At 34.4% G+C, this 16,438-nt stretch overlaps 1 protein-coding gene across 4 annotated transcripts in view; it reads right to left on the bottom strand.

The window, feature by feature from the left end:
* LOC131031072 (uncharacterized) overlaps positions 1 to 5,289 on the bottom strand; it is a 175,292-nt gene extending 170,003 nt beyond the window's left edge. Inside the window, exon 1 of one of the 4 annotated variants that reach the window (XM_057962097.2) lies at positions 5,030 to 5,289. In XM_057962097.2, coding sequence (XP_057818080.2) covers positions 5,030 to 5,116 — 87 coding nt within the window. In that variant the 5' untranslated portion in view covers positions 5,117 to 5,289. The remainder of the gene's footprint in view (positions 1 to 5,029) is intronic. The other 3 variants (XM_057962098.2, XM_057962099.2, XM_057962100.2) reach the window with 3 other exon arrangements.
* Positions 5,290 to 16,438: the final 11,149 nt, after the last annotated feature.

The raw sequence follows: 16,438 nt of genomic DNA, 5'->3' as shown, positions 1-16,438 counted from the left end.
AGGGCAAAGGCATTCATAAGAGAGTTAGTGAAGATATTTGATAAGGCCATGATGTTTCTTGAGAGGACCCAGACACTCAAGGTAGTATATGACACTTTTGTCTACATGAGAGACTTCACCGTACTCATCTTGCAAGTAATAAAGGCTACACCGAGGCAAACATTGATAAGCGAAGGTGTACTAAAGGATGGACAGTCACCTGATTTTCAACAATGGAGTAACTTGCTTCGCATGAGGAGGCTCATATTTGAAAACATTAATGGTCGATGCACACAAGTTGATCAAGCAATCAATTCAATACATGATAAGATCTTGGAAGTGGCTGAGATTATTCTTGAGAAAAGAAAGAATGAAGGAATTGACATTGTTGCCGAAGAATTGATGGAGGAAGTGAATATTATCTTCTTTGAACCAAATGGAGCACCTTTCGAGAAGCAGCTAGATGCTATCCATTCATTCACTATACTTGCCAACAAGACAAGAGACTTTGGACCAGATTGGGAGAAAAATTTCACTTCAAGCTTGGATGAAATCAACTACCTGGAAGAGAAATTGAAGAATCTGCCTGCAGTCCAAATAACTAAGATAGAATCTATGACGTCCAGATTCGTTGAATTTGCAAAAAGAGAAAAGGATAAGGGCAACAAGATTCTAGAAGAAAGTTTGCTATGATCCTATGTGGCATCATTTTTCCTATTGGAGGATTTTTCCTTGTATTTTGTGCCAAATGGGTGTCATATTCCCATTGGCTGTCATTTAATGCTTTGCAATAAATTAGGTATTTTGTAATAACAAACCCTAATCAGGGTTTAGGCAGCAAAATCTGGGCCCTTGATGTTGATTTAATCTTGGCCATCCATTGTAATTGAGGGCTCCATATAAGCTCATCTCATTCATTTGTATCTAATAAGAAGACAGATTAGAAGCAGCAATTAGAGAGAAGATCAATCAAAAGACTTTGAAGAATTGTTGCTTGATGTTTTAGAAATTAATAAAATCATTGAAGTGTTGGTGACTTATTGAATTTTTGGAGCATTTGCTTGTTTCTTCATTCCCTTTTGTGAGAGCTTATAATTAAAAAAAAAGATTTGTTTTTGAGTGTTTTAGATGAGTGAAAAATACATATGCATGATTGATAGTGAAGCTCCATTATCCATACCACTAACAGTTTGTTGATTGCATACTCGCCTTGCGTAGTCAACTAGAATCATTCAGCTTAAGCTTAACTTCAATTATTATTCATCATTGGTATGCTTCATTTTGAAGGTGTCTATGTTTGAGTTAGTGATTTGAAAATCACCAAGCTACCCTTAGACAATTGCACTAGCATTGTGGAGATGTTCATAAGATGTCAAAGCGAAGCTTAGTTGAGCTCACTTGAGATTGTCCATTGTCTTGCAATTTTAGTTTTAGAATAGCATTCCTAAACCCTATTCCCCTTTTCATTTGTTTTATCAACAATCAATAGAATTAGAAAGAGCGATATTGCAACATCATTTGAAGAACATCATACCATTGAGATTGAATCAAGATTGTACAATCCCCTCACAGGTACAGCAAATCACATCATACCATTGAAGTTATCCAACACGTTAAGACCTAACATCGAGAACCTTGAAGTCATCTCAAGTGATCCTTTTAAGCAAATCTTCAGAATTTGAGAGTCTTTATTAAAGAGAGGATAGAGTGCCTTTGGTATTTTATTCTGCGTTGCATTGTGCGTGAAAACACCATCAACAGATCTCCACTGTGCAATACAGTCCCTTCACATATAGGTGGTAGGAATGTGTTCTTATTATAATCCAATAGACTAATTGCCCTCTTATGTATGATCTTACGTGCATTAGTGTGAGTTTTGTAGGCTGATGTTACAAAGGTTCCATCGAATGAATACCATAATAAGAAGATGGGCAATGCTATATCATTGTCGTTTCCCATAGAGCTAGGGAGCTTTCCCAAGTTACTCCTTGCTTACTAAAATCCATTCTCATGCACCTTCCTCTCTCTAGTATGAAACAATATGCTCGCTTAACCCGAGTACTATAAAATTTCTGCTCATTCATATATCTAGCATTATGTATGTCTTTGAACTGTCGTTGGATAACACCTATAAGAGCATATGTATTCTCTTTAATAAATTTTGGCCTTGAAAAAAAACAAGAAAGATTGGCTTGATCATATTGAATGAGATCATATATTGCCATGATCTTCTGCTCTCTCATTTCATTTTCACCCAAGATTTTGGGCAATGACTACAAACTTTCGATTGTCATTACCGACATCCAAAATGACAACAAAATATTGCATCCTTTGCCATGATGAATTGCGGAAGTGTCATGAATGCTAGGAAGCCACTCTTTGCGCAATGCCAATTCTGTATTTGAGTAAAGGGATCTAGGTGTCCTAACTGCAGGTCATATCTTTCACTCCATTTAGCATCAAGCTTCCCAAGGTGACTATCTCCATTTTATCTTTAAGTGTGGTCGGATCACAACTTGGTGAATGTGACCATTGTCCTTCAATGTCCATGTTGGTTTTTCCTAGACCCATCATGTGTAATTTAAAAGTCTCCTTCTCATGACTATGAACTAAACCATCAATGAGCTCATCAATCTTGAAACCAAAGAGTTCAAGTGTTTCTTGGTCAACCTTCATGTAGCCAATGTGTATCATCATGGAGTTTTCGTGATAAATTTGCAAATCCTCCTTACAAGGGTCAATCTTAGAAAAATCATTATTTGCATAAACGTAACTAATATCTTGCACATCATTATCGCATGGTCCAATCACATACATTGCAAATCATGATTACATGATTCAATTACTTCCCTACCTAAAAATTGGGTTGATGTTTCCAAGGAATCATCTACAATTATTGACACATCTTCAACACCCAACATCGACTCTCCTTCCCTTGACCTCCTTATGTATTCATATAGGTCTCTTTTGTCAAGATATTGGTACCGGAGTGCCTCCAAATACTTATTGTTGCAAGGTGTGCGCCCTTGGTCTCCTTGTGTTGTGCAGCACAGCGCTCGGGTTTGTGACATGGCTTAACCGCCTCCTGTGGATTCTAGAAGTCTAGTGGTTGTATAGGACATTTATAGGTCGATCTTTTGGTGCAACGACAACCACACTTGAAACAAGTGGTATCAGAGCTTGGTCACAGCTTCAAACCCCTCACTTGCGCTTGGGGGGGGGGGGGGGGGGGGGGGTTGTTGCAAGGTGTGCACCCTTGGTCTCCTTGTGTTGTGCAGCGCAGCGCTTGGGTTTGTGACATGGCTTAACTGCCTCCTGTGGATTCTATAAGTCTAGTGGTTGTATCGGGCATTAACAGGTCGATCTTTTGGTGCAACGGCAACCACACTTGTAACACTTATCAAAGGGAATGCAAGCATTTAAATCTTCTAATAACCTTTGGTGCTTGTCAATAATTTTGGGGGGCCTCAAGTTTGTACAATAATTCTTGAATAGGATCCATGTCCTCTTCCTTTTGTAGACCGTTAAATCTCTATGACTAGAAGCATCCAGAATGTTAGCTTTATCCTAGACACTATCAACATCAAGGCTCTAATACCATTGTAATGTCCCCTTTTAAATTTTCCTTATTTTCTTTAAATAATAAAATATAACTCACAATAATGGTTGCACAATTAATTATAAGTATGCAATCAACCTAGAAATTGCAGTTTTAACAGTTGATTATATATTTCAGATTAGATGCTCAACATGTATCTCGGTAAGATAGAATTTAGACTCTTATCTGTGCTTTAAATATTCCTCCACTCTGCAGCGATCAATCTTTATTTGAATGCCTTTGAAATGTCTTGGAGTGTAGCTGAATCAAGAGTTTCCATCCACTAACTCGGCGATGGAAAGTAAGGGGCTTTCATCCTTTAATTTCTATCATGAGGGATTTCGTCCTAAGGTTAATTGAAACATCATTCATGCTCCACAAGGAGTAAAATCAGATGATAAAATGTTTCTCTGTGATCCCTCCTCCTTGCTTGGTTTCTTTTTAAATACCTATTTCCTCCAACGACCATAACTCTTCACATTCCTTAGGACCCTTAAGAAAAATTATTATTAAGTTTAATAAATTTTATATTTTACAATTATATTATCCTTTATATTTCATTATTTTTTATTTTCTATTTTAATTTTACTTGATATTTTGATGTACTATTATTTATTATTTTTATAATTTCATTTTAGCAAAAAAGGACATTACAACCTGATCAACAGAATGAAGAAAACCGCATTTCAATCAAAAATCAAAGCATAGAAATTGAAGGAACAATTAAAGTTTGCATTGATGATTGATATCATTGAACGAGAATGTTTAAAAGCACGACGATATTATGTCATACTTTTGAAATTCACTACCTCTGTTCAACTCTCACAATGTAAACCGTACTTATACTATGCATGCCAATTTAAGAACTCTAAATGGTAAAGTGTCTATGCTTCAATTAGTGAATAATTGTTTTTGAAGGAATCCACTAGGGTTCCATTCTAGCTTGAGCATTTGCACAAAAACATTATAAAGGATGTAGTTGGATGTGAATGATGGGCAGCTTCAGCAGAATTGATTACCACCCACATTTTGGTTCTTAATTAAAGGAGTTTATTTTTAAAAAATACATGAAAAAAACAATTCTGCCAAAAAGAACAGAACTCTAATTTCCCATTTTATGCAATTTAAGTGTTATTTACCATTTTTCTTGACAACGCTCTGCGGATTTATTCAAACATTTTGTTAGAAAACCAATGGCTGCTTCACACACTTCACAAGATTTCCTAATTAAGTAATATCTATGGGAAACTTTCTTTCAATTTCTTACAGAAGTACTACTAAGACGGCACCCCAAAACACATTTCCTTAAGCATTGTCATGATGTGAGAGTTGCTCATCTTTTATCAATGATTAGACACAATTGTTTTGTTGGAATATCTATCTGAATTAGACTTTTCAAACAAAAGGAAGATAATGTTGGTTTTAGAAAGCCGTGGATGAAAGATCCCATACCTGAGTAAAAGTAAAAGAATGCACTGAGGAAGAGTGTGAATGTGGTTGCCATCTTGCCAGAGCGGGAGCTGAGACTGGTGCAGCCATTCCTGTCAGGGCCTCTATGAAGCAACTCTTCCTTCCATTCAAACTAATTTATCTCAAGATTTTAAATGAACGCCGTTAATTCATTTATTTATTTATTTATTTTTAAAAACGTTGTTGGGAAATTGCTTATTTCTCGTTTAGGCAGGTGCAGATAGGCAATGTTAGTTTTTGAGGTTATAATTGGCGGACTTTACCCTCTCCTCGTTTAGGGTCGAGAGGAGAGGAGAGGGGCATAATTGTTTTCATAGAAATACATTAAAGTTACAAGTTTTAAGGGTTACACAATGATATCGGTTTGGAATGAGTTAATAGAAAGTGGTAAGGGTCATGGAGGTGTGACAATTCTAATAAGAAAATCTTGGGAAAGAAGCATATGAATAGAAAAGAAATATATGAATAACCAGTATATATGAATGAAAATAAAGATTAGAAAATTTACAATCTACGTGTTACTTTGCTTTTGTGATTCAAAATCTTATGAAAAGAAGAAACTAGATAAAGAGGATTTATACACAGGTTTGAAAAAGGACATATCAGCGTATAACACCTTAGGACAAATTATTTTAATAGAAGGCTTTAATACAAGAACAACAAATAACCAATCTCTATGCCTTAGAAATGAATAGGGGTAAGAGACAACCCTATGTGGTTAGAAGAGGAAGAAGAGAATCAAAAGTGGGAAAGAGCTTCTCAAGACAAAAAGGAGGTATCATGCAATACAGGGCATAATTGTCAAGGCTATGCACTTATACAATCTGATAATATGTAACAAAATAAAAGCTTGGCCAAAGCTTAGGGAACATTACATGTCACACCTACAATGGGAAAAGTATGGTGGATTATGTTATTTGCTCAAGGAATCTTATAACAAGGTTAATTGGAGTAGAAGTGACGAATTGCCCCATATAAATGAAATAAGAACACAATTTGATATATGTAAAGATTGATATGCAAAAAGGCACTCAACACAAAGACGGGTTACAAAAAGTCAAAAAAGAGATGCTACTCAAGGCAGAAACCACTTGACGTAGGAAAACCAAGATCTTTTTTTAACAATACTCAAAAAATAACTGTAAGAGATAGGAGATATTGGGATGGCCAATATAAACAAGAAAACAATTGGCAGTGACAAGTTGACTTTAATAATCCTCAGGGCTCTCGATTCGTGTAAAGGGTATATGTCTAAGAGAAGCAACAAAAATAGCTTCCTAATAAATTATTAGTGTGATGAATGTTGCAAGGCATCAAAGAGAATGGTCAAAAATTGAGGAAATAAAAATATATATATATACAAAACTAGTGAGATTGATAAAAGAGGATTTCATGCAAACAAGGTGAAAAGACTTGATTTTTCTTGGGAGATGCAACCCAAGAGGTTGCTAGAAAGAATTGCAACAAAAAAAAAAACTAAAGAGAACAATATCACACATTTACAATTGTTGGAATATGCAAAATTGTTGTATGAGAGATTCCAAGATAAAGATGTCCCTTCAATAATCAATTCAATGGCTAAACTCTTCTCCACAAAAGACATCAAAGAAGAAATTAAAAAGCTTGTAGTGGGTAAAGTTTGAGACATAGATGGCTTAAAAATAAAATTCATTTAATGGGACACAAAATCCCTCACATTGCACATCAAAAGAATATTTAAAAGGTCATTCAAAATGGTTTTCCAACAAATTGGACAACTAGTGTCATCATCCCCTTGTACAAAAGTGGTGATATACACATTCCATCAAACTACCACGCTAATGATCAATCCTCGCTTTGAAAAACTCTTTATGGGGCATGATAGAGCATTGAATCGGTATTTGGGCAAAAAAAGGCTAAAAGAGCAAGCAGGCTTTAGGCCAAAGCATTTAGCCATTGATCACTACATTACCCTTAGTTGGCTGAGAAAGTTTGGGATAAACAAAGAGGATAAGTCTTATGTTGCTTCATTGACTTCAATAAGTCTTTTGACATTGTCCCTGGAAGCAAACTATGGAGTAGAATGGAAGAGAGGATTATTGTTTATAGGTTGTATGATCAAGTTTAGGCCAAAACTAGAACCAAGCAAGGACTATCAGAATATTTTGAGAGTGAGAATAGGGTCAACCAAGGTTGCTCGTTATCTCTCACACTACTTGCATTGTATATTGACAATTAGAGGAGTTGATAGACAAGTTTGGTGTTGGAGGTGTTCACTTATTGCAATATGTTGATGGTCTTATTTTAATGGCAAAAATAGTGTGCAATTTGAGAGATCACTTGAAATCTTTTGAATTATTTTTCCAAGAGGTTAGGATACAATTAAACACCAACAAAACCAAGGTCATGACCTTTACCTTGAAGAGAAAGAAGGCTCATATAGAGTTTGTCTTCAAAGGCAACAACTTGCAAGTGGTTAATGATTATAAATCTCTTGACCTTGATTTCCACAATAAGCTCAATTAGGAGACATGTATATCAAAAAGGATACAAGGAGGAAGGATATCCTTATACTAATTACAAAGTAGATGTAAAATGGCTAGATTATGGGGTTGGAAAATTAAGAATACTCTTTTTCAGTTGTTGGTTATGCATGCGGTGCTATATGGGTGTAAATTTTGGGGTGGCAATACATTAGCAATTAAATGGAGACAAAAATAGAGATTGCAAAAGAATCTAATCATAAGTAGCCTCAAAATAAAATTATATGTACATACAAGATTTCCTTAGTTGAAGTTAGTGCCTTTCCCATGTGGAGACATTGATTATGATTCGATTGCTAAGCTATCTGAAGAGGTTAGAAAGAATGGAGTTGTCTCATTGACCCAAAATTTTGGTTGATTAGAAATTAGCTAGAAGTAAGAGTGTGTGGATGAAACAAAATGACAAATTGATCAATGAGTGGAATATCAACATAAAAGAGTGCTCAAATAAGAATGAGACAATCAGAAAGTACTCGCAAGAAAAAGTCAATGAAAGCATGTGGACAAGGAAACTTGGGAGAAATAGAGAATACTATATCAATCATTTCAATCATTCATATGACCACACACAAAACAAATATATAGGAACACAAATTAAATGGGAAGAAAAAATGTTAATGGCTAGAATAAGAACTAGTTCAAACCAACCAACTTAGGTGTGAAACCAAAAGGTGGACGATGCTTAAAAAAGAGTGTTAGATAGAATATGTTGCTATTGTACTTTGGAGTTGTTGGAGATAGAACGACACTACATCATGGAGTGTTGGCATTTTTTATGATGATGTTGTGATTGTCATTGATGGACACACAGTTGCCTTGAGATCACTTTTTGTATGTATGAGTTATGCTCAACCAGTATTTGTTCCAACCGGTGTTATGTATTATAGTCTTTAGACTATCGGTGTTTTGCAGAAAGTGTTTACCGATCTCAAGCGATATGAAGACCCAAAGCGGTATGAAGACCTCAAACCGTTCGAGGATCTCAAGCGGTACGAAGAAACTAAAGTGGCAATTATCATTTTCCCAGTCTTCATTTTGATAACCAATAATCGGTTAAATGTATGAACCGATATTACTCTGTGATGAGTTACCAACCGGTATTTTTGTGATGAGTTATCATCCACCAACTCTTTGGCGGTGATTTTGTGTCGTGTTACCAAATGTGTCCAGATGCACTTAACCTAGGAACTTGCAATGTAATCCTATTGGACCAACATGAAATCAGATTCCTTTATAAGGACATCGTGTCTAGGGTTTTAGGTGAAAAGGGTTTTAGTTGGTTGATGAGGTTTTTGTATGTGCGATCATAGTAGAGAAGATCAAGTCTGTGTGAAGAAGCGGAGTGTGGAGATATTGAAGACTGAAGTAATGCTGAAATGCATTAACAATGAGATATCAAGGATCTAACCAAGCATACTGTGCTAGTATTTAGATCACTCACTTGTTGATTACTCACATCTTTGACAAGTCTGAAACCCTTAACCAGGTAGGTCTGACAAAGCCTTTGTAAATCCTCTAACAAGGTGGTTCACAACTGTCGATCTAAAATCCTCTCACAAGGTAGTCTTTAATTGGACTTATCTCCTAACAAAGATTGAGATTCCTAACAGGATCTGTTCTGGTGAAGAACATTGTATGACCTTAAATGATCTGGTTTCTATTCTGCAGATAGTTACTTGTGAGTTTCAACTCACCATGGTTTTTCCCATTTGGGTTTCCACATCAAAACCTCTTGTGTTATGGTGATTGTACTTCTGTGGGTGAATGTCTTATTTGTTGTCTGGTTTGCATTTGTTTTAACCGGTTTGTTAGTAAATGTGTTATACCGATTTACTGCTAAACTGTTTAAGTGTTTGAGTTCAGTATTTTTTGGTATACTAATTCACCCCCCACCTCTTAGTATTCATCAATGGAGTGCCCAACTCATATGGATATTCAAGACAACTATATTGAGATTTTAAATGCGGGCTTCTTGAGTAACATGTATGGAGAAGAAAGGATAACAAAAATTGTTGACTACCAAATCAAGATTGACAATAGAAGGTCCAAAATCCTAAAAGAAAATGAGATCAAATAATTGTTGTGTTGGCAATTGACTTAATATGGTATTTTGTACTTCTCGATGCTATTAGCTAACAGTCAATCTCATAGGTTGTTTGGCCTCATGGACATTATTAAAAACGTTCATCCATTCATTCTCTTTGAGACTTTGATTATTTTAGATGTCAGATTTATGGTAAGTTGTAATTGCATGGCACTTATTGTTATTGAGGACTCGTTAGGCACTAGATATTAATAGGTGTAGGTTGAATTAAAATATTTTTAGTTAGAAAATTGTTTAAAATTTTATTTCATTTGGATCATATTTTACAATTTATTATTAGGATGATGAAAATCATTATTTATTCAAATAATGAAGTGTAATCCAAAATATTGATTACTTGTTTTTTATATAATTTTACATTAAGAGTATTAAACCACAATAAGGTGTTCTAGAAATATCATCTGTTAAAGTTCAATATGTTCATTTCAATTTTTTTATTATACTAGAAAAAATGTACTTTTCATTTTAGGTAAGATTCTAAATACAAATAAAAAGTAGTCAACCTTTACTTATATACTAAGTCATATGATTTTGGTATTATATGCCTTAAAATAAGACGTGCAACGCTTCATAGTTATGTTGAATCAAGTTGATATGTATGGTAAGTGTATGTTTATGCTTGAAGTGGGATTTGTCGAATGTTGTTTAGAATGTTAATCCTTGTTTTGGAACTATTAAATGTGTAAAAAATCTTGTGATTTTTTAATTTATTTTTCTAGATTTTACAATGTCTTTGGTGTTTTTTTTATATTTGTAATGGTAAAATTTGCATACCCAAGACAATTACCATTTAGTTTTGTGACCACTTTAGAGCATGTCTTAATACATGTATATATCAAGAAATAGCACAATATTATGTAAAATTGGACTCATTCTCCTAGCATTCGCATACCCCCATAAGCACTCATTTCCATATGTTTACCCACATTTTCACATATACAAATATATATCTTCCTTGTCATGATGTTTATGACTCCACACATATCTAGATATCTATCCTAAATAAGACCACAACCATTTACTTACCTAGGATCATTTTCATGGTCATAAATTTGACCCTGTAAGCATGGGTTTGGACCCTACCTTTTTAAAATATAAATTCAAATTTGATCAACTTTTACCTATTCCATTAGCCATTGTGAGTAGACAACACGTGGCTACACAATTTTATGCATTGTACTTATACTTAAAGGTGCATCTATTCCAACATCTCAACTTTATCACATTCTCACTCATCTCAAAAGAATTCAAGGAGCAATTAATAGTGGAACACTTTAGCTTGGTGCATTAAAAGGAGTAACAAATTTTAATACATCATTATAGGTACACATTTTTTAGGATTTACCTAGGTGAACATGTCCCTTTCCGACATAATGACATTTCTCCAATGGTATGTTTAAATAGTGTTAGGCTCAAATATCAAAAAAATAGTAGAGGAAACAAATATTGATTATTAAATTTACAATAAAGGTGCACACTAAGTAGGGTCAAATCATCACACAAAGGACAATCCACAAATGTGGACAAGAGCCTAACGTGCAAACCTAACACGAGGAAAAATTTAGGTCTAACACAAAATTTATAGTGTTACAATAATTTTAAAAAGGTGACATTTATAGGTTAGAGATAGTTCATAATTTGATACTACATCAAAGATCATTCATTCTTTACTTATATAGCTAAATACCTTTATCGATTGCATTTATTTATATAACTTACAATTAATTATAGAATTATCCATGCCCACAACTCTTAATTATTAGTCTAGGTTGATGTATGCTAAGTTATAAGAATTTCATTTGAATAGCCTAGACTAAGCTTAGGGTATTTTATTTTCCTTTACATTTTTTGTGAACCTAATTGATCCTAATGGTCCTAGTTTCTTCCTAGAGGTTTTCATAATTTGTATGATTGTTAAGTCTATACTATTGTAATTTTACATCTTATTACCAAATTCGATTTACACTTTCACTTTTGTGATCTATTATATTTACATTTATATCCTTTCCAATTAAGGTTTTTGATTTTTTTAACTCTCTTTTACCCACACTTAGATACCTTTCACTTACAAAAAATATACAACTATCAATTTGAATTTGTAATTTGAAAGTACTCTTTTGAGTTTCACATGTGTATCTATCATTTATGCTACAATCTACTTGAGATTCTAGTCCTCCATTGATAAGTAGTGCTACCTAAATCCTAAAATGGTCACCTAGTATATTAAGATTGAGATATATTTTGATGTTTCTATTGAAAATAATGAGGATTGTAATTTTGATGCTCATGTGAACAACCAAAACTCTACAAATTAACGTACTAGTTTGACCACTATATGAAACCCTATACATCTAGAAGATACGGTTTATGATGTTTTCATTGATAAGACATTTGAATTAATGATGTTTTAAGTAATTTTTCCTAAGATTGCATCAGCTATCATGACTAGTGCGTTGACTTCCAATCTCATTCCACTATTGGTCCATACTCTACCCTTACTCCATCCACTACCACTACTCATCGTCATAGTAATTCATTACCACTGTTGTCTAATGGGATAGCCTTTATTCTTCTCCACCTACCCTCATCTCTATGGTCTATCTCTTGGTTCTACCCATCTCGAGGTACTTATTGCCCAAATGATCTAGTACAACTTTATCCCTCTTTCTAGTACCACTACCCCACTTAGTTGTTTTGCTTCCACTTCTACTACTAAATTCCATACCTTAAATGCCCTAAATATATATCCCTTGTTCCAAGATATGGCCTCATCCACTCCCTTACCTCCCACACACATTTTTATATGCACCATAGTGATCCTTAACATCCACTTATCACCCTCTCTTCTTCTACACTTGATGCATTATTAATCTATAAGATAAATCAAGTACAAAATAGAGTGGAAGCTAAATCAAATGAACAAAGTGATGGTGAATTTTAGGATTCTGTAGTATTTCTATCATATAACATCATTACACATCCTTTATCAATGGACTTTGTGGCACCTTGATTTTTAATGCATAGTGTCCAAGCTGACCCAAACATACATTTGAGATTTTTTAGAACTACTTATGTATATTTCCTACATGATGATGAGCTCCTAACTAAGTTATTTTCGTAGTATATTTGATGTTTTTCCTCACTCGAGGCCAATACCATGCCTACCATTGAGCACCCACTTAGTCATTCTAGTTCTACATTTATGCTACATCCCATATAGTAAACACCCTCAAGTGCTTATCCTCTTCTATGTCCTTGTCCCAAGATATCACATCATCCATTATATTATCTTCCACACACATGTATATACACACCATAGTGGCCCTCAACATTCACTTGTTACCTCTCCTCTTCCACTCTAGATGTACCAAGATAGATCAAGTAGAATATGGAGAGGATGTTAAACCAAGTGGACAAGTTAGTAAGGAATTCAAGGATGCTAGGCATATGCCACTATCATTTGAGATTATTAGGCATCATTTACCCTTTATATTTGCGGTACCTTATTTTTAATATATGATGTAAAAGGCGAACCAAACACAATTTGAGATCTTCTATGTACAATTGTGTATTTAGACATAGACTTCTTATGTGAGAACAAGCCCTTAACCAAGTTGTTTCCACAAATATTGAAAAATTGCGATATGAAGTGATTCCTTGCACTTTCTTAAATATCAATACACACATTTAATTATTTGACCAAGGTGTTCCTAAATCAATTTAAAGTTAACATGGGCCTTAGAATTACGATTATTAGTTTATTCGAGTGTTCCAAAGGAAAAAATGAACACATTAGTAAGTATGTCATGTGATTTTGGTCCTTATGTTTTAAGATGATCACTCCCTTGCATGATTTAGAATTATAAAAAATATTTACTAATAGATTATTGAAGCCAATGCATAATAACGCTTATCTTAATAGATTTATTTTTTTCATTTATTTGTGTGCATGTCTCAAATTTATGGAATCAAAATTACTAGTAAGAAATGTCTTCAAATATGGTTTATCTAATCATCATAAGTCATGGTAAAAGAACAAACAAGTGTCACACTTTTGGCCAACAAATAGTCTCTAGAAAAAGAGTTTCATGTAGAATAGTTTTGCTAGAAACTATGTGACATATATATGACATAGAGTTTCGAATGAAACCCTTTCACCCAAAACTATAAAATATATTTTTTTCCTTTTGAAAATTAGAATAACAATCTACTTTACATGTAATGTTTTGAGAAAAAGGGTCTTGATCAAAACCCTATCAACTAAATTTGTCTATGTGGACACCTATGCAGAGATTAACTCCTCTTTGGGGCAAATTCATAAAAACTTCAATTTTGACTTTCTCCAAATAGGGGAACTTTTATGAAAATCTAAACATACCTTTTTTATAGTCAAACATGAGGCTGATTAGAAATCAAAGCACACACACACACACACACACACACACACACACACACACACACACACACACACACACACACACACACACACACACACACACACACACACACACACACACACACACACACACACACATATATGCAAAAAAAATGAAAAATATATGGTGCACTAGAGAGAATCTTCTCCAAAAGGGTATAATTATTTTTTGAAAATGATTAAAAAAAAGATAAAAGTTGAGGTCACAAAGATTTGTGAACTATGATGATCGTCTGGTGTGCATTATGCAACAGGTTCAATCTCAACTCCAACAATCCTCTGTCATGGGATAGGTAGAAGTTATTGGCTTGATGATGATTATCATGTATTCATTACTTGTTGTCATTGATGAAACACTATCCCACACATACATGATTACATTGACTACCAGTGTAACTTCATTGATTTACACTGTTAACCGATATGTTTAAGGTCTGTCTCTAACCGGTACTCTGTGTCAACCGGTATGTGCCTAAGAGATAACCTATGGTTACATTAAGTCGGCATCAAAATGAAGATGAAGATGAAGATGAAGATCAAGCAGAAGATTCTAGGACAACGGTTCACATATTTTGTTCCAACTGGTATCTATTTTTATGATGAGTTACAAGCACCATTTGTGATAGTTATGATACTTAATGTTAAGTACAGATGCCAAGCTAATAAGATGAGAGGGGGGGTGAATCATACAAACTTAATCTTCCATAAAAACATCAAATTCAACCTCGGTAACATATACTTCAGTAATATAACCAAAACTGCTAAACATGCAAACTCAAAAGCATATAAACATCATAACACTCATAACACCAGATTTAACATGGAAACCCAAATAGGGAAAAACCACTGTGGGATTTCAGACCCACTAAGAAATATACTCTTCTAGAGTATGCTCGGTTAAAAGCAAATCCTGTTAAAGATTACAAACACATTGCTAGATGTGACCCGGTTAAAGGATTTCCCTTAGATCTGTTAGGATCTTCACCTTGTTAGAAGTGACCTTGTTAAAGGATTTCAAACACTCGATCAGAATGTCACCTTGCTAGAGGGTTTTACAAATAAGACTGTTAAGTCCACTCGGTTAAGAGGTTTTCTGTCACTTTACAAAATAACAGTAATAAAAATCTATCTGCAACTTCACATCTAAAATGCTAAAGCAGATTCTTATTTGCTCAATACAATATAGGACTTATCTTGTCCATCTGTTGGGCTCTATACTCTGTTATTCAAACAGGTCTTCAAGCTTCAATGCTCGGTAATCACTATGTAGCATCCATGTGCATACACTTGCCCACATACATTGTTTATCAACAGTTCCTTATTTATAAACAATTCGCCAATTTCTTAATCTCCTTGATCACATTTTCCATGATCAATCATAGCCATGAGATCTTCAAAATTTGACCAGGTTCAATGTATCCTTCGATCTGAAAATGTTTTACCCCACCTTGGAACTTGCATACATTTCTTGGAACTTGTGCTAGGGTATTGCGGTTCAATCTAAGCTGTAGATCTTCCTGTCGATTTTCCTTTGCCATAGATTCTTTAACAAACTTCATTCACGGCATACCAATCATTTAATCATAGCCAGCTCATCAGCTTCCTTCATTAAATAATGCTTTTATTCATTCAATGCATTCTGTTATTACTCGGTTGCAACTCGGTAAATACTAAACTTCACTCGGTAGACATACCGCCTTCATTAACCGATAGCGATAACCTTAGGGTTCACCGACTAGGTTCCTTAGGGTTTACCGACTAGGTTCTTTGCTCGGTAACATATTATAGTATTAACCTTACAATAAATAACATATGTATGATATCAAAACAATCTAAACATCATGATCTCATCATTGTCTAACTCAGTAATAGTTGCCCATTGAATAACTTATTTCTCCCCTTATTCATCACATTCTTTCTGTGTCTTTTATCGACATATTTATACTCATCAAATCATAGTTCTTAAGATATGGCAACATCATACTAAATTAGAAAATCAATTTCTTGACATCAATGAAAAAATAATAATATTAAGACAGTAAACATCCTTAATCAGTTTATCCATAATCATCAACCACCTTCTCGATATCCTTATTGAAATGCCAACAATCTCCCCCTTTGGCATTGATGGCAAAACCAATTGATTTGACCTAATTGATTCGGATTGCTGTGAGATTCTGAAATGTTGAAATGCTCTCCCCCTGTCATCAGAATTCTCCCCCTACATTAGTCTTCTCCTCTTTTCTTCAGTCTTCTCCCCCTTTGACAACAATGCCAAAAAGTAAAGAACTAAAACATAATTTCTTCCTATATGAAGTGATTTTCTGCTG

Source organism: Cryptomeria japonica, chromosome 5, assembly GCF_030272615.1.
Source record: "Cryptomeria japonica chromosome 5, Sugi_1.0, whole genome shotgun sequence".
Taxonomy (NCBI): Eukaryota; Viridiplantae; Streptophyta; class Pinopsida; order Cupressales; family Cupressaceae; genus Cryptomeria; species Cryptomeria japonica.
This window is presented reverse-complemented; position numbering and strand designations above follow the sequence as displayed.